The sequence below is a fragment of the Panicum virgatum genome, chromosome 6N (genome assembly GCF_016808335.1).
Source record: "Panicum virgatum strain AP13 chromosome 6N, P.virgatum_v5, whole genome shotgun sequence".
NCBI classification, from domain to species: Eukaryota; Viridiplantae; Streptophyta; class Magnoliopsida; order Poales; family Poaceae; genus Panicum; species Panicum virgatum.
The window spans coordinates 34867437-34888566 of record NC_053150.1 but is presented as its reverse complement, the minus strand read 5'-3'; the positions used below and the strand labels follow the sequence as shown (position 1 = coordinate 34888566).

Below are 21130 nucleotides of genomic sequence, written 5' to 3'. Positions count from 1 at the left end.
CTGGGGTGAGTTGAGTAGTCGCGGAGAATTGGGGATGCATATGTTTACTTTTGGTGGTCTCACATTGAGCTCAGCTGACCATATGTCGTTAGGCTGGTTCCTATAGTTCGAGGCGGGGAGGGGAAATGTTGGTGCGTAGGATCCGACGGGGCTTTTACGTGCCGTGCTGGTTAGGTCCACCTTGCAAGGTTAAATCGGATCGATTCGCCGTGTCTCGCGGTTATGAGAGCCTTGATCTCTTGGTCACATCGTAGAAAGGAAAATGAGTAGAATGAGAAGAGATGAAATGTGGGCTGATGATATCTAATTAATGATTTGATCACCTTGGTTGTTGTAGTTTTGCCAATCATAGATGATTAGTAATTCTATTGATAGAAATGACAGCTAAAACTTGGAAAATAAGGACTCACCTCTAGTGCCTTTTCTGCAAAACCAACCACCAGCCAAAATGCATTGCATGTCTAGATATGTGGGCTAAGTTATACCCACTGGTCGGGTAAGTCTTTCTGAGTATTAGTTGCTCAGGGTTTGTTGCCACCATACTTTTATTTCAGGGCACCCAGACGTTGATTTTCTGCCCCTGCTGTGTCAAATTTATCCGCCGTGATGCAGAGGGGTGGGAAGTGGTGGAGCGAGACCCCTAGACTAGGGAGTTGTCGGATTGCACAATTGTGGGCAGGAAGTGCAACATGTCTGTTTGGTTTGGACCGGTCTGACCGGTAGTCTCGGAGAGATCCATGCAGACCGGTCTGATCGGTCGGACTAACCGGTCTGACCGGTGGTGTAGTGGCAGAACACTAGTATAGTTCTAGGTTGTTTTTCGTTTGAAATTTGGCTACTCCATTGTAAAGTTGTAAATTATTTGAGTTATGTAAATTATGTGTGTATTTGAACCAGCTTTGAAAAATTGTTGTATTTAAACTCATGTTGTAAAGATTGTGGTTTTTCCCTTTTCCGTCTCGCCGTATAATTTCAAGTATTTGTCATGTTTGTACCATCTGCGCCCACCTTCGCGTGGGACTACTGATTTTGTTTCGATCGGGCCGTGGGTTGAGAAAGGATCGCCAAATTAAGCCGTTAAGCTAATGTGTCCTATGTGTTCAAATGATGACCATTACGCTTAATTAGAGTTTTAATTTGGCGGTTCCGTCACAGGCTTCCATGGATTTGATCAGCAGAAGGGTAGTTTTCAAGGCCCTGATGTTCCTCTGCTTCATCAGATCATCTCAAGGTACATTTCGCCTACTCCTGTTCGTCTAGAGACTTAGACTGTATCAAACTTCGTAATGATCTCCCTTCGAATTACTTTGCTCAGCTCTGGTTTTTAAAAAAGGATCTAGTGATCAAAGGTTCGCCCTCAGCGATGTTGGAGTTTGATAACTGACAGCTTTCTTTCATTCTTTCTGTATGTGTGTCTGTCAGCCTTTTCTATTTCCAAATGTTTAACTTGACATCTTGGCTACAATCAGGAGTCAGAAGTTTGGGATGAAGTCCTGTCAGACTGGTACAGTTTTACCCATGCAGCCTGGCATCAGTATTCTAGTGTCAAATTATAGTAATAGTTTTCCACTAAGAAATTTTACATTTTTTGTCCTTATAAGTGGCCTTTTTATAAAATCTTAATCAAAATTTTGAGATATACAAAAGTGTTACTTAAGTAAAAACGCTATGATTCTCACACCGAAATGTTAAAATAAAAAAGTTGGAGATGGGGGAAGAAGGGGAAAAAGGCACACCTTTTGCTTTCGCGACAATGTGTAATAACCAGAGGAACCTGATGAATGGTTATTAGCAGATTGAGGTACTCCCTCCATCCCAATTTATTAGTTGTTTTGGCTTTTCTAGGTTCATAGTTTTTGCTATGCATCTAGATATATATAATATATCATGTCTAGATACATAGAAAATCTATATATCTAGAAAAGTTAAAACAACTAATAATTTAGGATGGAGGAAGTATGTGGTAACAGTTCAAAGAATAAAGAGATTGAAATCTTACTCTGTGATCAAGCAGCTTTAGAGAATAACCTGGAACACTTGAAATTGCAGGAAGAGATCATTTCACCAAACTGAATCTCCCTCCCTTCCTGAAGGCAAGCAGGTTCCCCACATTTCAGCATGAGGCATATGACTACATCATTGTTGGCGGGGGCACTGCTGGATGCCCATTGGCAGCGACCCTGTCCCAGAAGTACAAGGTACTCCTGCTGGAGAGAGGTGGGTCTCCATACGGCAACCGCAACATCACCTTACTGGAGAACTTCCACATTTGCTTGGCCGATGTTTCGCCAGAATCACCAGCACAAGGTTTTATCTCCACCGATGGTGTGATCAATGCCCGTGCAAAGGTCCTGGGTGGTGGAACCTGTATAAACGCTGGCTTCTACAGCCGGGCAAAACAAAGGTACACAATTGACATGTTCTTATCAGGGTTAAACTTTCCGGCGGAAAGCTGTTTTCCGGATTGGACCGGAAACGGGGAAAAACGGAAAACCGGATGAACAGTGCCGAAAAACGGATGAACAGGGTCGGTTGTCGGATGAACAGTGCCGGGAAATAATTTTTCGGTGCGGACCGGAAACGGAAAAAAGTCCGGAAAACCGGATTTTCCGTCCGGAAAGTTTAACACTGGTTCTTATACATTGTATTCTATCTTATGCCTATTTGACCTCAGTTAAGTTTCAATTCCAATAGATTTTAACGATATACAAACAGGCAATTGCTTTCACAAACTTAAATCAGCTGACAAATGACCTATATGCATATATCAGAATGACATATAACAGCATAACAAGCTATAGGTGTGGTAATGTCATATGCTCCAAAGAAACATATAAACTGACCAATGGGAGAAGCCTAATTTAGTCAGTCTAGTAGACAAACTTCTTCATCGTATTAACTGGTCATCTACTGCTCCTAATACGCATGAACTAAGCAGTCCTACATTATGCTCGGGCAAAGGCAGTCCTACATTAGCTGCTATTTACACTACAAACATTACAAGGGAGCCATAATGGTCATACCCAATATGTACTTCGGGAGACCTACCCATTAAAATTCCAGAATTTACAAAACCATTAAAACAATTATCTCTGCACCTGAATGGTCTATGCATAACTTTCTCATGTTACAGTGCTGAAATTTGTTTGGAAGTTGGAGAGACAATAGATAGTGATTGTGAAATAATTCCTCTTGCTATTACAAAGAAGTTGTAACTAATCTAAAGGAAAGCAGGTAGGCTATCTTACCATGTGATAGAATAGAATGAGGAACAATCTAGCCAAATTACACTAAGGTTCATGGTGACTCAAAGTGCACATAGCTTCAGTGTTCCTTACATTACCAAAAGTTCAAAAGAATGCACATTGCCAAAGTAGAATGATCAATGCCAATTGTTGCTGAAATTTCTTTTCTAGATGGTTTTTGCTGAATGTTAAGGATATAATAATGATTTATGAATCCATCATCTCAGTGCTACTAGCAGTAATGTTACTGTTATAATTTGTAACATATATTCATGTGGTTGTCCGTTCAGCTTTGTGCAACAGGCAGGTTGGGACGCAGACCTGGTCAACCAGTCCTACCCTTGGGTTGAAGAGAGGATTGTTCATTGGCCCAAAGTCGCACCTTGGCAAGCTGCTCTCCGGGATGGACTGCTGGAAGCAGGGGTCTCACCATACAATGGATATACTTATGACCATCTCTATGGAACCAAGGTTGGGGGCACCATATTTGATGAGACTGGGTACCGGCATACAGCTGCTGACCTCCTTGCTGCTGGAAATCCTAACAACCTTAGGGTGCTGCTTTATGCTAGCGTCAACAAAATAGTTTTCAACACGAAACAAGGTGAGATTGTTAAGTAAACAAAAGTAACAATTCCCCAATTCAATAGGAAACAAAAGTTATCAGTATACATCGAGAAGAAAGAGTGAACACTTCAAAGATGTATACTATTTACAGTAAACTCATCTCTTGCACAGGACATAGGAAGCCAAGGGCTATTGGCGTTCAATTCAAAGACGAGAACGGCAGGCACCACCAAGCCTTCCTCAGAGAAGAAAGGGGTAGTGAGATCATTGTTTCTGCCGGTGCAATTGGCAGCCCACAGCTATTGTTGCTCAGTGGAATCGGACCAAGGAATGAACTTAAGAAGCACAATATTTCTGTAACCCTCCGCAATGAACATGTTGGTAAAGGAATGTCGGACAATCGGGTTTCTTAAACAGAGGTTGCTCCCCATGGCTGGAGAGGGTTTCACGCGTCCTGTGCCTCCCCTATATGCTGCCACGTGTCAATCAAGGATTTCTCAGCATATGGGAGTTCTTCGAGTGGAGGGGTGCAGCTGCGTGCCTCTGCAGCAGGGGCCCTCCAAGCACATGCAAACCAGACTGGTCAGAGAGGTGAGGCGCTAGCGCAAAGTCTGCAGTGGCACGCTGAAAAAGCCTGCAGTTGCTGGATTCCCTCGCTGTTGTAGAAGCCACTGGATTCGCTCCCTGCTATGTGCTCATCCCTTGCACGCACCGCTCGTCCTCCTCTGTGCGTGGTTGTGTTGCTGAAGCATGGGCCTTAGTCGAACGTAGGCCCACAACCCGTGAAATAGCAGCAGTTTGAGAATGTGCACAACGAAAGAGACGGAGAGAGAGAGAGAGAGCAGTCAATAGGGCCTGGTCAGCCCGGATATCCAATCGAGCGCTGCTCCTGGGATTCGTCTCCCTGCTCACCGATGGGTGTCGCGTCCCGTCAGACTTGGCAGGCAGTGCCGCTACGCTCGCTCCGCTCTTGTCTCCTCCCCTCCGTAGGCACGTGCGGCACCTCCTCCCTCTCTTTGCAGATATGGCCCTGTCGCATCGGAGTCGTCGCGGGAGGCCGGCCGTGCCGTCCCGTCGGAGCAGCGGCGTGCGTGCTACCAGCCCTGCTCCTACGGCCGCTGCCCTTGCCCAGGTAAGTTCTTCCCCCTCCTTCCTTTATCTACGTGTGCTTCGGTGCCCTCTCGCTCCAGCCCCAAACCCTAGCACCATCTGTGATTTCTCTTGCTCCTCCCTTTGTTTGCCTGCCCATCCCGAACCACACCGTGCAAATCGTGAGCTTAGGTTCTCTATTGTATTGTATTTAGTTTTTCGTACATCGGATCTGCTATCTATTGAACTGATTTGCGATTTTTTGCTGTGGTTGTACAGGTGCAGACATCTCATGGCATCAGTGACGCGAGATCTAGAAGTGGTCGCTGAGGAAGGAAGGTGAGGCGCCTACTGCATTCTTTAGGTTTAAAGCACCTTAGTTTTTTCATCTTGTGTGGTTGATCTAAACCCTGCTTCTCTTCTTGCTTCTGCTTGCAATGAGCAGTCAGTTGGATCAGGAGAATATGAAGGTGAGTTTGTGCCTTCATCTTTGAATTTTTGGGCATCCAAGTTCTTTGATGCGTACCTTAATAATCTCTCTTTTGTTCATTTGACAAATGTAGGTTTTTAAAATGTACTCTTTAATACAAGCACGCACAACTATCTCTTTGTTTCATGGCGTGAGATTTAGAGACTCAGAGCAACATGCTTAGCAAACCTTACTAATGTTACTATTTTCTTAAGTCAAGCTTATGAGGTTAGTGCACATTTCACAAGTCACTGCTTAGACAGGGACGGTTATCTAAGTTCAGATGTTAAGATAAGGGACCTTGTATGCCTTAACTTTCTTTGGTGGAAAGAAATATTTGGTTCTTTCTTATAAAGTAAATCTGCTTATTTAGATTTCAGTCTTCTTTCATTCAAGAGTAGAAATAATACCTTCTCCCTTAAATTATATTTGTAAAACGGATTGTTGTATGCTTAGGTTGGAATGTTCATATAAGGGAGCTTGTCTGCATGCATTTCTTTTGTCGAAATAGCTATTTTTTGAATTTTCATAAAGTAAATCTACTTATTTAGAATATTGTCTTCGTTGCATTTATATACTGCACAAAAGGGCCCTATGTAGTGGTTGTTTTCTTATCTTTCTAGGTGCCTCTCCCTAACTTATATATTCATCTGCTCATCTTACATCTCTATGTCTTGCCTGCAGGCATTTTTCTCTTACCTACTACGGGAGATTAAGTGACCAGTCATGTGTTGATATGTACTCTACGATTGAGGCAAGTAGACTTAAATGGATGCAAGACCACCAAAAAGACCTAAGGAGTGAGTCGGTACAAGGCATAGCTGATGCGATTGATAAAGATCTCACTAATGCTGATTCAGTTGGTGGAAAGGTAGTCATCCCTGCCAGTTTTACTGCTGGTAGGAGATATTTTGTGATGAATTACCAAGATGCAATGGCCATCTGCAGGGTCTATGCCCCCCCCCCCTAACCTATTTGTAACTTTCACATGCAACACCAAATGGAGAGAAATAGGCGATGTGTTGCGCTTTGAACAAGGACAACAACCATGTGATCGTTCTGATTTAATAGTGTGGGTCTTCCATATGAAAGTAGATGAATTTATAGCAGATATTAGAGAAGGAAAAATATTTGGACCTATCAGAGCAGGTCAGTAGTTTATACCACCATCACAAGCTTATATTATTCTTTGCTGGTTTAACCTTATTCTAATATTTCTTTTAACAGTTTTGTACACCGTTGAGTTCCAAAAGCGTGGCCTGCCTCATATACACTACCTTGTGTGGTTAGCTGCTAATAATTCTGAATTCAATGCTTCTACTTTTGATAAATTCATTTGCGCGGAAATCCCCGATATTAATATCTAATCTAAGACATTTTGCACTATGACTTATATGAAATGACATTACTATTTTTTTTCAAATAAAGCATTTGTCCATATGCTGCTACAACAATCTATGAATGTTTCTACTTAATTTTCCTGCTTTATGCTGCAGTCTTACTGCTGATCCTAGCAAATTTAAAGATGAAGATGCTAATTCTGCAACCAAAACAGAAAAGACTATCACAAGAAAAATGTCCTTCTCATGAACACAAACTCATTTTTTCAAAACATGTTAAATAATAACATGATATCTAACATGTTTATGTTCCAGGTCCCATCCCTCACCTAACAAGAAAATTGTCAGGAAGCTGCTGCTTGAGGATGACACTGCAAGCGAAGACAGTGGCCATGAACATGATAGTCCAAAGCCTAGGTATCTCCTTATTGCTACAGACTACAAAGAAACAGATATACCACACTATAGGTGCACTTGATCATAAAGCACTATCTTTTTTACTTGTCACCAAATTGGACATTTGCTAGATCATGGTATCTATAACACTGATAGTGCATATCATTTTCATCCTAATCTAAGCATCTTGTTCTACTTAGCCTTGCAGAAATGTGTCTAATTTTGCATGTTCCTACCTTGTGTACTTGTCCTGATTCTTTCTTATGTAGTTTGCCTAGCCAAGCTAGGTAGGGACCTTCCGTTCAAGCTGAATGTCAAGATACAATTCTAATAAATCTTTATTTGCTAATTTCTATGCGCCTCTTTCAGTACGTGTGACTGTATAGCCATAAGTGCCATAGAGATGCTTTTGTTCACTGTTTTTTTTTTCCAAAATAGCATCCTGATCCAACCATTGCCACCACTTCAAAAATATTACCTTTGTTCTAACCTTGTGCTGCTATTAACAATCTCTACAACAACTAACAGTTGTACCTATATTTACAGTTCTAGCGCTGATGCTTAGGAGGAAGAAGGGGCGAAGCTCATTTTGTATTTGCACAGTTGCAATCATGCCTTGACATGCATCTGATAATCTGTTGCTTGATGATATCTATTTAGCCGTTTTATAGCTTGTGCAATCAGCATTACTGAACTCTCTTTTGGATATCGCATGATTGCAAGCTGTGTTATCTCCGCCTTCCTTTAGTATCTTAGTACTCCACTCTTATTTGGATCAGTATTCTGAGCTACCTGCTAAAATGTTTGGTAGCTAGCTACTAATGCTGATTGTCTAATGTAATATATGGCTTGGAGAAACTACTGGCTGCAGATGCCATTTAGCGAACATTGTTATAGCTATTAAGATATTTGCATGGGATATTTCATATTATTATGGTTCAGCATGTGGCACTCAACATATTACTTCTTATTTTACCTATATGTTTTTGGTTGTTTGAAGGAGTTTTTCACAAATTTCTGTTTGTTGTCAGTTTTTGGCTGTGTGAGAGCACCGAGATTAGAGGTTGCTTCTTACTTTAGCTGTGTGTTTTGGGCTGTTTGATAGAGTTTTACACAAATTTCTGTTTGTTGTGAGTTTTTGGCTGTGTGAGAGTGCCGAGACCGGAGATAAAATTAGTTTGGAATGCCATTCGTTCTCACACAACTTTGCAATACCCATCTGTTGAATGTGTGTTTCATAGAGTAAAGTAATTCTTTGTAAAATGAGACATAACTGTTCCGTATAAAGAATTTAGACAGTATGCCAAAAAACTGCAGTTGTTCCATAAAAAAAATTGTATTGGCATAAACACTATATGCAACTTATGATAGTGCGCGCGAAGCTCGCGTTAGGTTCTAGTCCAATGAACTCTATCTTTGTACCTATGAAGAGTCCAGCAAAGCAATCTCTCATTGAAACTGTCGGAATAACCGATGCTGGTGTGTTTATTGAAGCCAGCAGTGGATTCAGCCAGACAGATGATAGCATCCATTGCCACCATGGAATCATGTCTGCCGAGGTTTGGAGTCTGTTTGCCTTTTCTTTTACTTGTATATGCAATTTGTTACATGTTTACCAGCATCCTGATGCATAACACTAAATATTTTGTGCAGAAAAAACACCCTACACTATTGATCTTAAGAAAAATCAATCCCTGCACTGTCTGCTCAGAGCCAACTTCCCAACTTTTCGAAAGCTGACATTTCTTAAGCTTAATCTGTGGGTGCTTAAGATAGATATATAAAAGGAACGAGGAATCTTGTTAAATGTACAAAAAATCATATTGTTCAGCAACTAGATGTTAACTTACAATGACATAATTGTTAGGACATCAAGTATATCAGTATAATGTTTCAGCAATTCCCAGTTATCAATATTCTAAATCAGAAGTGTTTTTTACGAATTATTTGTAGTTGCAAGGAACAGAACGAAACCTTCTTGAGCTAATATAAAAAAATAAAAGATTTAGCATATGTTCACTCCATTTTCAGAAGCATGATCGCTTTCAAGCTTACCTCTAATCAGTTTTGTAACTTCAATGCAGATTGGCCAGCTATCAACAATTCCACCAAAGAAAAGAAGTTTCAATGCAATCCAAAAGTATGTGGATAACAAATATAGCCTACCGAAAGAAGTATTTGACGGGGGCTTCATTCTTGAGAAGATCGATGGCCCGCTTTCTACTGGCAATTTAGTACTTGTGGACACTGATGTTGATAGCAACCCCAGTGTCACCTTCAATTATTTCCAGTATCCAAAGGATCTCAGCCGATGTGTCTACGGGATAAAAACCATTGAGAAAATACTTAAGACAAACCATTTCACTAACCTTACTGCCAATGGTGCTGGATACCCAATGGAGATGCTGCTCAATATGAGCGTATCAGCTAACATAAACTTGATACCAAAGCACACGAATGACACCACATCCTTGGAGCAGTTTTGCAGGGACACAGTAACAACCATCTGGCATTACCATGGTGGATGCCATGTGGGCAAAGTGGTTGATCAACAGTACCAGGTGATTGGCATTTCAGCACTGCGCGTGGTTGATGGATCAACCTTATTTAGATCACCAGGAACGAACCCACAAGCCACAGTCCTGATGATGGGCAGGTAAAGGACAAAAATATATATTTGTACACTTTTCATCTATTATATAAGAAATTATGACTTCACTGGTTAATTTTACTTCTGTTGTATTTGGTGCTCAGGTACATGGGGGTGAAGATTCTAAGGGAAAGACTAGGACAAGCAGCAGGAGTATAACAGATTCATGGACCTTATCCACTTTATCATGTAAGAACGTGACTTAGGAGATAAGCACATAGTGATTTTTGAAGCAATTCATCATGAATAGCCAAAGAAAGAAAAGTTAGGAGTTCCATTTGTAATGTTATTGTTCGTGTGGAAGTATATGGCCCATCATAATTGTGCATTGGCTCCACATGTATACCACTCTTGCTTCAATAGATCTTATGATAATGCTCTACATTTTGGACAATATAAGAGAATCACTACACGCTGTTGTCACAGAATCTGCAAGCCCTAATGAGGACGAGAGTTGAACATTGCATTTTTATTCCACAACCATTGGACCTATGCCGTGCGCTTTAAGTGGACCACAATTATTTTTTGTTATAAGAATTGGCTGCTAACAGAGGTGCATGCGAAACCACTTTTGACTTTGGTGTACCAAAAAAAGTTTATCCCCACATGCACCGCAAAACTCGCCAATTTTTTTGCAGAACCGAGCCTTATGTTGCTAATGACAAGGAACTTGAACTGTTGAGCAAGCTTATCATATCAAATAAGAAAAAAAGGAAGAAACATGGTACCTAATCTTATGAGCCATGCTGAGGGCTCCCCCCCCCCCCCCAGTCCACACCTCCAGGCTCCAGATCATGTAGGAACTGGCGCTCTGAGCCTCTGACGGCTGCCCCAAAGCAACCTGCCACAGAAAGAAAACGACACAGTCACATGGCATGTCTGTGGGTTGACCCGTGCAGGTTTCTGGACGCTCTCAACATGGTGACGCGGCTATGTATGATCCGGGGCTCGGGGCTGGGCATGCACATTGGAGCGGACGGAGCCACTGCGGGAGGGAATGGTTCGTCGTTGGCTGGGGCATTACAGCGAACACCTGGTACGCATCGCCGGTCAGCTAGGCCCCGATGGCCGTAGATGCGAGAGGCGGCGGCGGCAGTGGAAGATGGTGGCCCGCGCGGTGCCGAGACGCGGCGGCGGCAGGTTGGTACCGGCGCCGGCGAGCCGAGCATCTCAACAGCCGGATGGGTAAAGCCCGTCTGGCTTTTACCGCGCCCCGTCAAAAGTTCCCCGGCAGCCGAGCTTAAGAGCAAAGAGCCGAAGGCCAGGACACTTTTAACCCGCGTCGTCTTCCTTTCCATCTCGTGCCCTTTCCCCTCCATTCCCCTCTCCTCCTCCCCTGCAAATCTAATCTGCAATGCCGGCCGAGCAACAAGAAGCGGAAGATTTTGAATTCTGAAGCTGGTGGTCCGCATTGCAATCTCGGGGATTCCGCTGCTCAATGGGGGGTGAGATGCCAGCGCCGCTGCTTCTCCCCTTCCTCCTCCTGCTGCTGGTAGCACCAGCTCCAGCTCCCTCCGCCGCCGCCGCCGCCTCTTCCTTCACCCTCAACTTCTTCCCCGCCGCAGCCGCCCAGCTCGCGCTCTCCGGCGGCGCCAATGCCACCGCCGCCGCAGTCTCCATGGCCTCCCCGGGCGCGCGCGTCCAGTACAGGACCCCCATCGTCTTCCCCTCCGCCACCGGGGGGCTCGCCTTCTCCACCTACTTCGCCTTCGCCCTCGCGCCTTCCGCTGCCTCGTCCCTCGCCTTCTTCCTCACGCCCTCCGCAGCCGCCCGCTCGCCCCCCGCCCTCGCCGTCGTCTTCTCCGCGCGCCAAGTCCGCGTCGACCTCGCCGGCCGCGCCGTCCTCCGCGGCCAGGCCCGCTACTCCCCCGCCCGGAGCCGGACCCGGAGCCTCCACGCCTGGATAGACTACAACGCCACCTCCGCCACGCTCCACGTCCGCCTCACCGCCACGCGCGTCCACCCGAGCCCGCCGCTGCTCTCCTGCCCGCTCGATCTGTCCCCCGTCCTCCGGAGCGGGCCTGTCCTCGCCGGCTTCCGGACGCCCTCCGGCAACTGCACCCTATTCAGCTGGGCCTTCCACGCCGCTCCCTACAGGATGCACTCCCAGCCGTTCAACCCCACCGACCTGCTCACCACACCGGCGCCGCCGCCGCCGCCAGAGCGCCGCTACAGCCCCTGGGGGGCCGCCGTGTCCCTGCTGTTCGCGGCCGCGTGTGGCGCCATGGTCACTTTCTTCGTCCTCTTCCTCTGGTACTCCGTGGCGGCGCGCCGACCCGTCGCGCCCGTGGAGTACCCCATGCACACTTCCGACGTCGTCTACCAGAAGATTGTGCTCGTCGGAGTCAAGGACGACGCTGCCACCGCCGACGATGATGGCCATCCGCCGCCCGGCGTGGCTAGCGAGTAGAGTCGACGATGCTCCTCCCAAGTACCAGCTCTTACCACCAAACTTACCTTGTGGCTTTGTTTCGTTTCGTTCCAGTTCACTTCAATTCAGGTTGCTGCTGCCTTTGCAATTGTCTTGTAAATTACTGTAGAACTCCTACCATCAGTCAGACCGCGGTGGAAACTGCAGATTTTGCCATCAAACATAGCAGCGCAAGCTCTGCACTTTCCACCCAAATCAAGTTAGTTAGCTCCTCATGTTTCAGTTCGACGGCTCCTAATCAAGCTGTAAGTTTGTAACACCACTGCCACTACTGTATCATTTCAGTTTGACGGTTCCTAGTCAAGTTGTAAGTTGTAACACCACTGCTACTACTGTATTTCCTTTCTTGCACTGATGCTGCTTAGTCAGTGTGCTTGTGTAGTTGTGATTTGATTCTCAGCTCTAGGAGACAAACATGAGCGTTTTTCTTTTCTTATTACTAATGCTCAACAGAAATTGGTTGAAATTGGACATGACTTTGTATAATATATACATCCATACTTGCTCAAAAAAAAGACCAAGTCATTTAAAAAGGGGACGTCGAATCCCCTGCCTTTTCTTTTCATGGACATGGTGCTATGAAATTTTACAGGCTCCAGAGCTTTGGGAAAATTCATAATTAATAATGATTTTCTACTTTCTACCAATTGCACCAACCATTTTACAAATGAGGATATATGCTGAACCAGACAAATGACAAAGTTTCAAATTCAACAGTGATTCATATGTACAATATTCAGTGATACCAAATAGACGCATATTTACACCAAGACAAAACCCAAAAAAAATTCCATGTGCAGTATGGAGATTCATTTACGTCTTTGCACGCACCAGAATCCATTTACAACCAACAGATCCTGGGTCTGACAAATTTTGATCATTTGACACCATTCTCATGAAGGGTACAAGGGTCATTCCATCTATAGATCTACACAGCAAAATGCTTAGCTAACTCTCTACAGCTTTGGCAGCAGCCAACCCAGGGTCCAACCAAGAAGAAAACCGGCACCAGCAAGACCTAGCCCGACTGCAAATAAGATTGCGTCAAAGAAGCTGCCTCCCTTCTTCTGCCTTCTACCCTTTCTCCTAGTCCAATCTTTCTGCTCTTGACCCTGTGTAGGCTTCTCCTTCAGGGCCATCCATGGAAGTTCAGGTATTATGGACGCTATCTGAAGCTCTTTGTGCTTGAGCTGGAGGACAATATTCTCCAGCTGCATTATTTTCAGCCACTGATTGCATGCGAAGAGATGTGAGGCCTGACGGAACAAAAGCTTGATGACATCATCTTTCTCATTGTGCGCTTTCTTGGCAGCCATCTCGGCTTCCCTAGCGCGCGTTTGTGAGTGACGAAGTGCCTCCAAAATCTTATCCCGCTCCGATGCATTCTGTAGTGTTTGTTTGCTTTCTGATCCTGTAGTGCTACTGCTAGAAAAATCTTGTGACACACTGCAAGAAAATTAGATGAAACAAATATGTGACATGATACCAAACAAAACTACAGGAAAATGGAAGACATCTAAAGTTTTCAACTGCGAGAAAAAGGAAGTATATCTCTATGGATTGTGTACGCTTACTGACAACAGACATGCAAAATAAACTAAGTCTTGCTCAATTGTGAACAACATAAGAAATCAATAATGAATAGGATTGCATATCCCACCACTAGAACCATAAGTATCAAGCATGATCATCCTTATGCATGCTTAAAATGAAACAAAATTGGCATGAGGATAACGTGGTGAAGCTGAAGAATGCACACCTTAATGTATATGTGCTTGCAGTGCTATAGCTACACTTCACATGGTCACATTGTCCAGGAAGAAAATGTGACAGTCTTCCTGCAGGAGATGATGGCCCCCCATAGTCACCTATATGTTTGCTAGTATATGGTTCTGTCCTGTGAACAGGTACTGTCTGGGTAGGTCTTGGCAGATCACAGTTTTCAATGTGCTGTGTTACTCTTTCTGCAACCAGTAAAGCAAGCTCATTCTCATCAGCGATCTGCCACCATGGTTGAGTCTTTTCACCTTCTTTCCAAGGTACATCCATATCAAAATCCTTCTCTGGGTTCTTCAAAGGTTCTGGGTCAATAAATTCGAAATCTGGGAATTCATTATCCTTGTAAAAACAATTGCTGGCAGTTTGTCTGCACTTAGACGCTTGAGAATAGCAACCAACAGTCATAAGGTCTTGTAAGCCCTTTTCAGGAGGCTCAAAAATATCCCCACTCTTCTTAGTTTTGGTGTCAACTGCTTCACAGAATAATGTTTCCTCATGTTTAGGCTTCGATGCTGAATCCTCCACTTTCTTCTCATCAATGTCCCTGCCCAAACAACAAATCCGCTCACTAGCAAGATCCTTCTGGATCCCGAAATTTGGCTGTAACTGAACCCGCCATCTAACATCTGGTGGCAGATTAGAATTCATGGGATTCCAGCTCAAAGGCATGAAATTGGAAATGGGACGATCTTCAGCAGTTCTACAGTTCCCATTGTTTGTACCATGTAGTTGTTCAGCTGATGACGGACAGCAGGCTAGTTTTGGGGCTCTCTTTCTGTCCTCCTGAACCAGGCAACGGTTCGCAGCACGTTGCCAGGCAGCCCTTGCTTCAGCAGCAGCCATTATTTTCACCAATCACAAAAACTGTCCATACCAACACAAAAAGACTGTCAAAACTTGATAAGAAAGGCCTGCCCAAACAGAACAAATTGGACATAGACCCATCTCAAAATTGCAATCACATTATCCACGCAACGCATAAGTCATCATATTGACCAATACTGAAATGTAAGCATACTGCCTTGACAATGTAGATTTCAGCCTTTTGGTCCAAAGAAGCAAGTGCCAATGAAACAGGAAACTCACTATTACTTTGTATGTTAAAAAGCAACATCAAGTCAATCGATTAAAGTGCAAGACATGCGCATCACTGAACTGAGTAAGACTGCGCAGAACACAAACAGTGGCCAATGCTTAAGTAACATAGTTTAGAAGACAAATAATCATGCATGAACATGCTAGACACATAAGAAGTTTATGTTTTTTGTCCTCCAGACAACATATAGCTGTAAAGCAGTAGGAGCAAAAGGATACATAACTGAATTGGCAAACTATTGCAATTTAACTCACTATTTTTAGCTTATTAGGAATTTGGGGTGGTTAAGAGAGACCTTAAGGATTGAAATATCTCTAAAGAGATAGCTTTGGATAGGAGCGCTTGGAGACTAGCTATTAATGTGCCTGAACCGTGACCTTTGTTTCTTTTGGGTTTCATCTCTAGCCTACCCCAACTTGCCTGGGAAAAAAGGCTATGTGGTAGTAGGAATTTTGGGTGGTTAATGTAATAAGAAGACCAAAAACAAATAAACTGAAATAGCTTACATTACATGGTTAGTTCCTGTGTCCTGGGCTTCCACTTCTACAAGCCAGATGCAATATAACAATACCACTCACCCCCCCCCCCCCCCCTGTGAATATTTTTACAATAAACGGTGGATCAGTTCCGATGCAATTAGCTAACCATTTGTAATGATTCCGGAAACTTACATTAATGCAAAATATGTATCTACTGCAAAGTAGCACAGCGCATCCCTTCTGTTCAAGTTTTAGTTAGTGCATAGAGCATTTCTGCGAGACTCGCAGTAACATTACAAATTCACTTTTTCTCAGGTAGCATTAAAACAAAAGGCCTCATTAATCCAACTCTCGAGGTGCCAGTTTAGTTTTGGTTCTGAACTCTGGTGGGTGTTCTAGAAATTCCCCAAAACTGAACTGAACCCACGAATGTTAATGAGGCTATTCCCCTGAAGCCATTATAAAAGTTCTCAATTCCATCTGTACCACTAAAAAAGTTCGAGCTCCTACCCAACCACTATCCCAATTTTCTCTAGACTTCCATACCATTGCCATCCAATTCTGTCAGTTGACTGTCGGTCAGACTTGTTTTGAACTGTCAGAGGAAGAGAAAGTGCCCGTTTTACCCCTCCCTGCTCACCGAAACAGCGACGCCGGCGTGCGTGCTGTGCGTGTCGTGGCCGCGGACCAGCCCCTGTGCTCCTCCCTCTCGCGGCGGCGCCCCTGCTCCTCCCTCTCGCGCCAGGACTGCAACTCGCCGGCCGGAGGAGCTGCTCGCCCCCGCTCGCCTCGCCGGCCGGAGCAGCAGGTCGCCCCTGCCCGATTCGCCAGCCGGAGCTGCGCGCCACCGCCCGCCTTGCCGGCCGGAATTGGAGCTCGCCCTGCCCTGCCCGCCTCGCCGCCGGAGCTGCAGCCCCCCCCCCCCCACCCGCTCGCCGGTCGGAGCTGCAGATAGCGGAGCTTCATGGCGCAGTGCGGGGCGACGGCGAGGGCAACGTCGCGGCGGACCCGTTCCTGGCGGCGGCGGCGGAGTGGGTCGCGCGGCGAGCGACGGGGCAGAGTGGCGCGGCGGCGTGCGGCGTGTCGCGGCCGCGGACCCGCCCCTGCTCCTCCCTCTCGCGGCCGAGGAGCAGAGGACGAGACGAGAGGGAGGGAGCGGAGGGCAGGCGGCACTGGGATCCGGCTGCCAGGATTCGACGGCGGCAGGAGGGGAGGCAGCGTGCGGGCCGGAGCTGCGTTGCACGGGCCCAGCCTCGCCTCGCCGCCGGTGCAGGGGAGAGAGAGAGGGGAGGGAGGGAGGGCCGGGCCCCAGCTGGCCGGAAGGAGGCGGCCGCCACTCGCCGAGCGCAGCACCCAGGCCAGCTCCGCCGCGGCCGGCGAGCGCGGCGCCCGGCGCGCTCGAGCGGAGGGGCGAGGAGGAGAAGAAGGCGGCGGCGGTGGCGCGGGGCCAGTGGAGAGGGATGAGGCAGAGGAGGGGACTACTACGGCCGCAAGGAGGTCGTGGACGCGCTCCTTGCCGAGGGCCTCGTCAAGCGCCTCCTCTTGGCCTGCCTCCTGGGGTGGCGCTGCGAGGATGACGGCGCCGCGGCGCTGGCCACGGAGCGGCCGTTCGCGAGCATGGTGGTGCGGTTCGCGGTGTAGGTGGAGGTGGGCGAGGGGCTGAGCCCGCGGGAGAAGCGCGAGGCGAAGCTAGAGATGCCAGTCGCCAGGAGAGCGGGCAGAAGCGAGCAAGGGAGAGAGATGGAAGAAGACTGACGTGCGGGGCCCACTTGTAAGAGGGGCAAAAAGGATATTTTAAGCTGTTGTTAGCTGCCGTTTCCTGAAAAGCTAACAAAGCTAACGGGAGTGGCATGTAGGGAACCAAAAATATGGAGTAGTGGCTAGGATGGTGCTGCAACTTTTTTAGTGGTGTACAAGGAATTGAGAACTTTTATAACGGCCCACAGGGAATTGCCTCAATGTTAATCCCACCTGCTGCTCATCCAAACCCAGCAGCAAAAGTACAGACCTTGGAAACTTCAAACCAAACAAACAAAAAAAACTGTGTTTTCACAGCACCAATCAGCGAGTTAAGGACCATGACAGAGCCGTCGATTCCACTAAAAGAAAATGTCTACCAGACATCTAAGCTTAGATCTGCACACCCCCAATCCCGCGACCAAGAACCAAGCTCCTGGTTCTTGCGACTTCCATCCACATCCACCACTCCCCGAAAAGATCGGATACACGGATACTAACTAATAATTAACCCACCACGCAATAAATTAACAGAGAAGGATCTGCATAATCAACTAAGAGGGACAACCAGAGGAGAGAAACAATCGAAGACACGCACCGGACCGGCAAGCCTCGACGATCCGGGGCGGCGCCGGCGGCGAGAGGAAGGGGACGACCGTCGCCGCGGCGTCCGTCCTCTCCTCGGGTTCTTGCGCGGCGGGGGTGCTAACCCATCGGCTTTATTGGTGGGGGCAAGAGGCAAAAACCATGGACGGCGAGTGAATCCGACGAGTCCCACAGGAATGGAGGAAGGAAACGAGGGTCGATGGCTAGCGGATTCGGTGGAGTGGCAGTGGGGTTCCTCTCTGCCCCTCTCGCCTGTCGTTTCTTGGTCTTGGGGCCTCGCGGAGGATGATGACGTGTAAGCTGCTGGGAAAGGGAAAGGTGGAGGGGATTAGAGTTGATCTTCTTCGCTTTTTATGCACTGTTACTCTCTCGGAATTTTTTACCAGGGACACGGAGCGTCGATTAACAATGACCTACCACTTTTCGCCTGGGTCACCGCTTCCTCGTTAAAATTCGTCGACAAATTGATTTGATTCGTTCAAAATTTATCGGTTTCCTTTTTTCGTGGAAGGATGAAAGGAAATGGGAAGTCCGAAGAAATGAAGTTTTTTTTTAATACCCTCACCCGCCCTCTTCTAATCCGGAAAACATCTAGGTAAAGGTAAACGGTAACTCGCGCGGGGTGCCGAGCGCGCGACCCGTGGGCGTCCTGCCGCAGTTCAGGAAGTGGGATATAGCTGCCGTGGTCCACGCTCATTTTTTTGTTTCCCTTCTAAAAAATGCGATTATTTTCTTATAGAGTATTTTCAATTCTGTTCGCACCACTACGTTTCTTATGGTTAGAATATAAAACAAGACCCATGATGCATATATTTTTAAATATTTTTAGTATATTGACAACTTATATTGAATGGCAGTAGCTACTTATGTATTAAGCATGTTGCAACTTATGTGTAAATAGGTTAATAAATTATGAATATAAATTTCTATAAAAAAAATGTTACTCTCATGTTGTTATCTACATGATGTCTAGATAAACTTGGCACATTGACTCTGTACAAGTTGACGCTAGTTACAGTATTTAAATTATCATATTGTACAAACACAACTTGCCTCATAATTCTTTACATGAGTTGATATATTTATTTCCCTATAAATGTCCTACTGTGCAAGTAGAAATGAGATTATAAGTTGTTATGTAGTCATAAGATAACTTATGAAATAGTAGTTGATATATAGTATTGTATCGATACAAATTGCAAAATATCTATATTGCTAATACCACTATATATAAATTGTCAAAGAACATAAAAATATTCTAAATATATGAAAATTGGGTCTTGTTTTGTTTGTGGATTGAATGGTAAAGAATCTAACGGTGCAAACGGATTTGAAAACGGACGGTTAGTAATGAAGTTATCACTGATCAAAGAAAATAGATCAAATTATATCTTAGAATTCCACTGCATGCATGCAAGAATCTTCTTCTCGGGTTCAGCGCTGCATGCGTGCAATTTGCGTTGTGCTCTACCACTCGCGCGTTAGGCGGTCGTATCTCAAAATTTGCGACAAATGCACAATCCAATTAAACATCGTTGACCAACTTCCATCAAAATGCCTTTTTTAAAACATAAAAATTGAAAAGTTCTTCCATCAAAGTTTTGTAAGGAAACTTTGGTCATGTGTTTATAGGTAATTTGAAAAGAATAAAGACTACCTAAAATTCATAAAAGTTCCAACAATAGCTTTTTGCCAATCCAGTGTTCATACTTCATAGGGTGCACCTCTAGAACCCTTTATCTACATGTGTTAGCCTAGAAAATAGTGCTCACATTAATAAAAGGAGATATGGTGTACGGATTGCATCGCACAAGATAGATACTCAATATAACCTGATATTTTAGAGGAAAAGAAAAAATTGAGTTTTTTTTAACCCTCTTCATAAAAGGAGAATGAGAGGTTATATAGAAATTTGTTGGAATCCAGAGCATGCAAGTGAGGAGCTCCGGGTTTTGTTGGAATCCAGAGCATGCATCATGCATGGCAGCAAGGGAGAGCTCAACACGTGATACTAGTCTTAACTGGAATATCGATATATGGGAAAATAAAATATATTCCAAAAAACTAAGTCGAGAGTGCTTTAGATCTCTTCTTAATAACGCTCCTAATGTGGAAATTTCTACAACGTACGTGAGAAACATAATTGCTGCTAGAAAAGAGGAAAAACAAAGTAACGAAAGGGAAGAAGAAGGTAACATCGCAGCTGCTTCGAGAATTTGGGATTACCTATGCTCCTGGGTTTAGAGGGAGCTTCGGCGATGACGTCGGCTTGGTGGTGGAGGCGTGCCGCGACGATGGTGCCACCGGCCTAGGTGGCGAAGGATGATCGTTGCAGTATCGGGACGGTGGCATCGGCGAGCTGGGGTTAGTGTGTTGATCCTCGGTGATGATCGATCCGATGGTAGAAGCCGTTAAAGACGGAGCAGGAGGACGGCAAGGGCGCTTGCTGGAGATGAAGATAACGAGGACGGGAGGGAGCTGATCGCTGGAGACGAGAAGACGATGACGAGGCTGGCGCCGTGGTCCCTTCAAATGTGGACCGGTGGAGGGGAAAGAGCAGGGTAGGGTGAAGCGTGGTCCTCAATGGTGTCGGAGGCGATGCCGACAAGCCAAGGATGTCGACGGGGCTAAAAAGGAAGAAGATAAGATACAACTCAGGATCTATCTGCAGGGGTCTTGCATTGGTGTTCAACGGAGAGTGTGCTTTTTGTGCAGTTGTCTTGTATATATTTTTGAACTCTTAATTAGTAGTTGAAAAACCTCTTAATTAATAGGCTACCGTGCAAGTCACCCGGTACTTTTTGTGGTAACTCTAACGTGCAAGCGTTAATTCAAGAAACAGGCGCGAGTTGATCCGATAAATGTATTGGTAGACGACACCGCTGGCCAGGCCACCTGGCGTTGACGTACATGTGCACATCCATGTCCTGATGATATGATCGATCAGATGTGGCTATAAACTTATCCAATTTGGAGGTGCTCGGCCGCTCCCGTCAGCACGGGGCGTATGTATGGCTCCACGCGACGCTGAGGAAGCAGGTTATTATTGGGCACCAACAAATATGTTATAGTACTTTTAGAAAAAAAAGTGCCATATTTTTTTCTATTTAAATTAATTAACTTTGAATTTTGAAGCTCAAACCATAACTTTTTTATTTATTTTTTGAAAAAGTTACATTTTAAACCAGCCAAAGGATTGAAGCCATCCGGTTTTAATGTTCGAGGATGATATTTGATCTCCGGTTT

At 45.4% G+C, this 21130-nt stretch overlaps 4 protein-coding genes across 6 annotated transcripts; 3 read left to right on the top strand and 1 right to left on the bottom strand.

Annotated features, from left to right (window-relative positions):
• The first annotated feature begins 564 nt into the window (after positions 1-564).
• LOC120679502 (protein HOTHEAD-like) lies at positions 565-10140 on the top strand. Its single transcript, XM_039961108.1, has 7 exons — positions 565-1231; positions 2050-2404; positions 3536-3849; positions 3984-4216; positions 8489-8665; positions 9191-9762; positions 9861-10140. Exons 1-7 carry the CDS (start codon positions 1162-1164, stop codon positions 9913-9915), a joined length of 1776 nt encoding a protein of 591 aa, XP_039817042.1. The 5' UTR covers positions 565-1161; the 3' UTR covers positions 9916-10140.
• Positions 5927-8062, top strand: LOC120679501. The gene is made up of 4 exons (XM_039961107.1): positions 5927-6519; positions 6598-6655; positions 7026-7127; positions 7653-8062. The coding sequence occupies exons 1-4, from the start codon at positions 6300-6302 to the stop codon at positions 7669-7671; spliced, it is 399 nt and encodes a 132-aa protein (XP_039817041.1). The 5' UTR covers positions 5927-6299; the 3' UTR covers positions 7672-8062.
• A 437-nt stretch (positions 10141-10577) lies between the features above and the next one.
• On the top strand, positions 10578-12619 carry LOC120679499. Its single transcript, XM_039961106.1, has one exon. The coding sequence runs from the start codon at positions 11195-11197 to the stop codon at positions 12164-12166; it is 972 nt and encodes a 323-aa protein (XP_039817040.1). The 5' UTR covers positions 10578-11194; the 3' UTR covers positions 12167-12619.
• Positions 12620-12863: 244 nt separating this feature from the next.
• On the bottom strand, positions 12864-20396 carry LOC120679498. Of its 3 annotated transcripts, none has more exons than XM_039961104.1 (3): positions 20111-20396; positions 13947-14830; positions 12864-13633 (listed from the first exon to the last, which is right to left on the bottom strand). In XM_039961104.1, the coding sequence occupies exons 2-3, from the start codon at positions 14807-14809 to the stop codon at positions 13144-13146; spliced, it is 1353 nt and encodes a 450-aa protein (XP_039817038.1). In that variant the 5' UTR covers positions 14810-14830; positions 20111-20396; the 3' UTR covers positions 12864-13143. The 3 variants fall into 3 exon arrangements, with proteins under 3 accessions (XP_039817038.1, XP_039817037.1, XP_039817039.1); XM_039961103.1 differs by lacking the exon at positions 20111-20396 and adding an exon at positions 17877-18184; XM_039961105.1 differs by lacking the exon at positions 20111-20396 and adding an exon at positions 17882-18169.
• Between the last annotated feature and the right edge of the window lie 734 nt (positions 20397-21130).

What these genes read in the sequence shown, in the direction of transcription:
- LOC120679502 (XM_039961108.1), top strand. Translation starts at nt 1,162, where the DNA reads ATGGATTTGATCAGCAGAAGGGTAGTTTTCAAGGCCCTGATGTTCCTC. An exon ending in CTTCATCAGATCATCTCAAG is followed by an intron (nt 1,232 to 2,049) that starts GTACATTTCGCC and finishes TTGAAATTGCAG; the next exon opens with GAAGAGATCATTTCACCAAA. An exon ending in ACAGTCCTGATGATGGGCAG is followed by an intron (nt 9,763 to 9,860) that starts GTAAAGGACAAA and finishes TTTGGTGCTCAG; the next exon opens with GTACATGGGGGTGAAGATTC.
- LOC120679501 (XM_039961107.1), top strand. Translation starts at nt 6,300, where the DNA reads ATGCAATGGCCATCTGCAGGGTCTATGCCCCCCCCCCCTAACCTATTT. An exon ending in ATTTGGACCTATCAGAGCAG is followed by an intron (nt 6,520 to 6,597) that starts GTCAGTAGTTTA and finishes TTCTTTTAACAG; the next exon opens with TTTTGTACACCGTTGAGTTC. An exon ending in CATATACACTACCTTGTGTG is followed by an intron (nt 6,656 to 7,025) that starts GTTAGCTGCTAA and finishes TTTATGTTCCAG; the next exon opens with GTCCCATCCCTCACCTAACA.
- LOC120679499 (XM_039961106.1), top strand. Translation starts at nt 11,195, where the DNA reads ATGGGGGGTGAGATGCCAGCGCCGCTGCTTCTCCCCTTCCTCCTCCTG.
- LOC120679498 (XM_039961104.1), bottom strand. Translation starts at nt 14,809, where the DNA reads ATGGCTGCTGCTGAAGCAAGGGCTGCCTGGCAACGTGCTGCGAACCGT. An exon ending in GCAAGCACATATACATTAAG is followed by an intron (nt 13,634 to 13,946) that starts GTGTGCATTCTT and finishes ATTTTCTTGCAG; the next exon opens with TGTGTCACAAGATTTTTCTA.